This window comes from Cololabis saira, chromosome 6 (assembly GCF_033807715.1).
Source record: "Cololabis saira isolate AMF1-May2022 chromosome 6, fColSai1.1, whole genome shotgun sequence".
Classification (NCBI taxonomy): Eukaryota; Metazoa; Chordata; class Actinopteri; order Beloniformes; family Belonidae; genus Cololabis; species Cololabis saira.
The window spans coordinates 15,162,679-15,168,678 of record NC_084592.1 but is presented as its reverse complement, the minus strand read 5'-3'; the positions used below and the strand labels follow the sequence as shown (position 1 = coordinate 15,168,678).

General features: G+C 47.6%; 1 protein-coding gene across 1 annotated transcript in view; it reads left to right on the top strand.

The window, feature by feature from the left end:
- The first annotated feature begins 243 nt into the window (after positions 1-243).
- myo16 (myosin XVI) overlaps positions 244-6,000 on the top strand; it is a 148,174-nt gene continuing 142,417 nt past the window's right edge. The window contains exon 1 of the mRNA XM_061723355.1: positions 244-655. Within this exon, the coding sequence (XP_061579339.1) occupies positions 628-655 (28 nt within the window). The 5' untranslated portion in view covers positions 244-627. The remainder of the gene's footprint in view (positions 656-6,000) is intronic.

Sequence of the window (6,000 nt, the reverse complement as noted above, 5' to 3'; positions counted from 1 at the left end):
GTGTGTGTGTGTGTGTGTGTGTGTGTGTGTGTGTGTGTGTGTGTGTGTGTGGTGTGTGTGTGTGTGTGTGTGTGTGGGTGGGGGGGTGAGTGAGTAAGGATTGCGTCATGGGGGTGTGTTGAGCGGGGGGCGGGGCCAGCCGGCTGTCCGTCAGTGACGTCACTGCAGCACGTGTGTCGGCTGTGTTGGGGAGGAGGACGCGCTGCTGCTGCGGGGCGACCACGACCAGAACCAGCCAGCGGGTCGAGCCGGGGAGAGCATGCCCGTGCACGCGCCTGTGTGTGTGCATGTGAGTGTGTTGTGTGTGTGTATGTGTGTGAGTGAGTGCGCGTGCACGAGCCGCAGCGGGAGCCGCCGGCGTCGGCGGTGAATAATGATAATGCAGACGGGGGAGCGGAGTTTGGAGAGGATGCAGCGAGCCGGATTAATAATGCATCAGGCCGGTTACGAGCTCTGCATCTGTTAGTTTCTCTGGAACCTGTAGCTGCCTGCAACCTGCAACCTGCAACCTGCAACCTGCCTAAAACCCGCCTGCAACCCGCCTGCAGGACTGCCTGCAGGACTGCCTTGCTCACCGGCTTCCCGCCCACCTTTCTGCTGCTGTCGGACCATTGACTTGTTCAGAAAATGTCTCACTACCATTTTATCAAGTGCTGTAAGTAGCCGTTCTGCCACTGTCATTTCTGCATTCGAGGTTACCAATGCATTACGACCCCTCTCTCTCTCTGTCTATATGCATATATACATATATAGGAATAAAAAAATATATGTATATGTATATATGCACGATATGCAGAGATTTGAGTGTATGGGGAATTCAAGTTATTTGCCAGCCGAGTCTAAACTTAAAATGGGCATATGTACCCCCTTGTCTTGTGTGTGTGCCTTGTCTTGTGTCTTGTGTGTGTGTGTGTGTGTGTGTGTGTGTGTGTGTGTGTGTGTGTGTGTGTGTGTGTGTTCGTGTTCGAGTGTGTGTGTGTGTGTGTGTGTGTTCGAGAGTGTGTCTATGAGAACAAGTGGGTGTGCGAGCTTGCTGCAGAGACCTGCCGCAGATGTGTGAAGTTGACCGGCGAAATGCGGCAGGTACAGCAGCATAATGAAGGAAAGATGAAGCAGAGCCACCGAGACGCAGATCCCACGAGTGTCTGGGATGTTCATCCCTCGCCGACAGATCAGGCGAAGGCAGAAAGAGAGAGACACGGTCATGTCAGGGAGAGGAGGACTCGATAGAGAGAATCTGAGGGCGCTGGAGAGGAAGGAGGGATAGGCAGGACTGGAAAATGGGAGAAGGAGGCGAGGATGGACCGAGTGTCATATGGAGAATATGGCAAAGTGTTGCAAAGAGTGACGGGCAGCAGCAGGGGGGAAAGATGTTGGTATTTGAGCGCTGATGTTGAGAGATGGGTGATATGCATAATGAAGGTGAAGCAGGATGCCAAAGTCTCCATCCCTCGCCTGTCCTGTGCACCTGTGATGTCTGCAGTTTGCATCGGTGCGTTAGTGTGAGCACTGCTCTCTCAATTACAAGCTCCTGCAGTGCCGTCAGGGTTATTAGCTGGAGCCTGCATGGGATGCTGTCCGTTCAATCAATAACCGTTTGTCTGGAGATGGGACGGCACGAGAGGGAGGCTCGTCTCACCGCTGTTTCCGCTTCACTTTTCTCCCATTAGACCTGCTGTCTTCTCTTTAATCCCCTCAGTTCATTAGTCCGCAGCTCTTTGTCATTGTTTTCTGCTGAAATGTGGAAATTAAAGTATAACTCATCACTAATTTGTATTTTTCTTCTGTACTTGTTGATATTTTTATAGCAAACAAGGAGAGAAAGACTATTAATCAGTATTTCTGCTTTGACACGCTGGTTCTGGGAATGATCCAGTGTGAAGTCATAAGATCCTACCAGCAGTTTTAAAAAGCACGCCTTCTTCCTTGTGCATGTGAAAATCTCAACCATCCTCAAGAAAAAGGGCCTGAAATCCATCAGAGTAGAACATAAAATGATACTCAACCATTAAAAGACCCATCAATGTGCTTATCTGCACGATCAAGTGGCTGAAACCTTGGAAGTTATTGTTCAGACGTTTGTGTGGAAACGGCCAAGTCGCTGTTCGTGTAACAGCTAGATTACGGTGATATTATACAACTAACCAAGTCTAGAAGTCAATTTACCAATTAAATTCATTCTTTTTCCCAGCGAATCATCCGTCTCCGCCTGAGCCCGTCCTCTGCATCCTCTTCTCTCAGATTGACTAACTTCATGTCCTCTTTCACCACATCCATAAATCTCCTCTTTGGTCTTCCTCCAGACCTCCCTCTTGGCAGTTCCTGCCTCACCACCCTTCTGCTGATAGATTAACTATCCCTCCTCTATACATGTCCCAACCATTTTCTCTCCACAACATCAAAGTGCGCTGTCACTCATCTTCTTGTTCCTGATTCTATCCATCCTCCCTAAGAGAAGTTCAACATTTTAACGTCTTCTACGTCCAACTCTGCTTCGTGTCTTCTCTTCAGTGCCAGGGTCTCACCCCCGTCTTGTACGCTTTTCCTTTCACTCTCGCTCATACTCGTTTATTACACTTCACCCCGTTCTCCACCCGTTCCAACCTGTTTGCAGATGCTTCTTCTCAGTGTTGGGTCGAAAAAGTGATGCTGACGTGATTTGCTCTGCGTCACACTGTCCAAGAGGAGCTTTCATCCTCATTCAAGCTGTCCTCAGGGACAAAAGTACCCGGAGAGCGGATGTCTGTCACCTATGGCCAAAGAAAAGTTCAACATTTTACCTGCAGTGTGGGAGTAAGGGGGGCAGGGTAACGGCCCCTTTTGGGCGGGGGAGAAGGTTTGTCCCTCAAGACTCCTCTCCCTGGCCCTGCCCCTTCTCAACCTTTCCCCGACCCTGCACCCCAACCTGGAACTTGCTGCGTGCTGGCCTGCGGTCCCCACCCCTGGTCATCCCGTTGCTGCTTCCACCTGCCTGCTGTGCTTTTGACGTCCCCAACCCCCCCAGTCTGGTCCTCGGCAGGAGGGTCCCCCCTTATGAGCCTGGTCCTGCTCAAGGTTTCTTCCCTCCTAAAGGGGAGTTTTTCCTTGCCACTGTTTGGCTTAAGGTTTTTCTCCCACTAGGGGAGTTTGTACCTGCCGTTGTTTATGTAATAATTGCTCGGGGGTCATGTTCTGGGTATCTGGAAAGCGTCTAGAGACAACTTTTTTTGTATTGGACGCTATATAAATAAAATTGAATTGAATTGAACATTTTAACGTCTTCTACGTCCAACTCTGCCTCGTGACTTCTCTTCAGTGCCAGGGTCTCACCACCATCTTGTAGACCTTTCCTTTCACTCTTGCTGATACTCTATTTTCACACTTCACCCCTGAAACCTTTCTCCACCCGTTCCAACCTGCTTGCAGATGCTTCTTCTTCCCCTCTTTTCCACACTCTCCATTGCTCTGGACTGTTGACCCAAGTACTTAAAATCCTCCTCCTCCACTGTAGATCCCAATGTCATGTGCAAACATCGTAGTCCATGGAGATTCTGACATCTGTCAGTCCGTCCATCACCTTCTCAAACAAGAAAGGGCTCGGAGCAGATCCTTGATGCAGTCCCACCTACACCTTGAACTGCTCTCTCACACCTAGATCACCTCCCCACCGTGTCGCAGCTCCCATACATGTCCTGCACCTCTGTGCTACTCCAGATTTCCTCGTACGATACCATAGCTCCTCTCACAGCTCCCTTTCATATATATATGCACATCAAGCAAATTATTTAATAGACATTTTAAACTGTTTTCCACCTTTGGCTGCATATCGTTTTCCATGCGAGTAATAGAGGTTTTTCATGGCAGTGATTGCGGGTAATGGCGCACATCATGAGCTACATTAGTCGCAGGACATGACACTGCTTTGTGCGCTTGGGCCTGGAGGACCCAGGTTGGCAACAAAGGTGGGCCCCTGAGCAAGGCTCTTAACCCACCAACTGCACCCCGGGCGCTGGAACAATGGAAGATAGGTTAAAAGCAGAGGACTAGTTTCCATGTGTTTCGCGAAATATACATATATCTACAGAAAAATAAAGATTATTAAAAAATGACATTTTCATGCTTTGACAGCCTTTTAATTTGTGGGAATATGCTTTATAAAGTATTCATATCTCTGCTCTCTAAACTCACACACTTTGAGAAAAAGTTCCTGGTTCTGAAAATTAAAATACATTTGCAGTTTAAACATCTTGTAGTAGAAGAAAATGTTCATCATTATCACTAATTAACTGTGAAACGTCTTCTATCATCCACTCACTCTATAAAAGGTCCAGCAAGAGGGCTGGTGTTGGCAGTTTTTATGTTATTTTTTTCAAAACAGATGTTTGTTGCTGTTCGACAGGGAACCCAAGCCCCTAAAAAAATGACACAGCTGAATCTCCTGTGCTGAAAAAGTGCAATAATGAGCTTTAGCCCACCTGTCTGGAGCTGGAATACTAATCAGCTGTTTTTTAACACGTCTAACAGAGCAGGTGGCATTGATGTATTGTCCTGGAGCATGTGGCAAACTGGCGGGTTGTGGGGGGGCACGTTGAAACACAGCAGCCCGTTTGTCAGTTGGGATGTCTTTGATAACGCCTGATAAACCTCGTGTCCAAACACACGTCAGCCCCTGCAGATGGAGACCAGCGGCGTTCTGATGAAAGTGGACTAGAAGCAGCGGCGGTGCGGCACCGTCCGTTTGGACCGTGTGGAGAAAGTCTTTTCACTCCCGAGTGTTTTTCCACTGTTCAGAGGAAGCGTTTTTAGATGAAAATTTCATTCACAGCGGTGCCGGTAGCGCCGGCGAGTCTGTCAGAGGGAGGCAGCAGTGATGCTGCAAATCTGGCACAGCATCACTTTTGTTTTGAAGCCCAACGTTCAAAGCAGAATTTTCATTCTTATTTTTAAGTCTTTTAACCTCAGATGTGAGGACGATGAATATGAGAGAGAAAGAAAAACGACATTCTTAAACATAGGGATGGGTGCAAAAATAGGCAAACTTCAGTTTTGGGATCTGAATGGAGCTAGTGGTTTTTATCATATGCAGCAAACAAAACGGCTTGTTAAAGTGTGCACATGGCTTGGTTGTCTTAGGTCTTAGTCTAGCTCTCATTAGGGTCTCATCTTAAGAGAGGTAAGGTTTTCGGTTCTAGTTTTTGGGCAATGCAAGAGAGCAGTGTCCCCATGCTTTACAGTTAAGCTGCTTATTGCAAACACATTGCTGCAGCCGTAAGAAACCCACGTCTCCACATCCTCTCATCAATGGCTGTATATACAGTATAAAATGTTAGTTTCCAAAGTTACAAAGACAATACGTGACCCATTTCTTAAAAATGGATGCCAGCAAAAAAAAAAGAAGAAGAAAAAACAGCCCCCCCTTAATTGTCAATAACTGCTAAAAGGTTAGTTTCTGGCACCTTGCAAAGATTATTGCACATCGGGGATGTTTTAAGGTATCAGAAAGCAGCTAGAAAGAGACAGATGCCCCCCAGACAAAACTTTTCACCCCACGAGCAGACTGAAAAAGTGAGTACTAGATCCAAGTGCAGACAGCGAAGAGACAGAAATGCTCAGAGGAGAGCAGAAGAAGTATAACAGGCACAAAACCCAGGAACAGCGAGGGAGCAGCACATGTGAGGTTGATAAAAGAGAGAACGGATAACAGACACGGCAGGGCCACGGAGACACAAGGAAAGAACTCTCGGTACACTCTGTCTCTGCAAAGACGTGTCTTATCTTTGTGTTTGGCTTGTCCTTTGGGATGGTTATGACCCAAATTTGCCAAAATTGTAGAGGCTATCAACTCCAGATTCCACGCTTGACTTTTTCTTTCTCATAGTTTGCATCATTCCTGACTTTCAGGGTTCTTTTGCGGTCTCATTGTTACTCCACTTGCTGCGCAGGCCGTACATCCTAATCATCCACGCAGGACTGGAACAGGCTCATCATCAGCATCGTGCTGAGATCTCCTTGGCTCGGTTC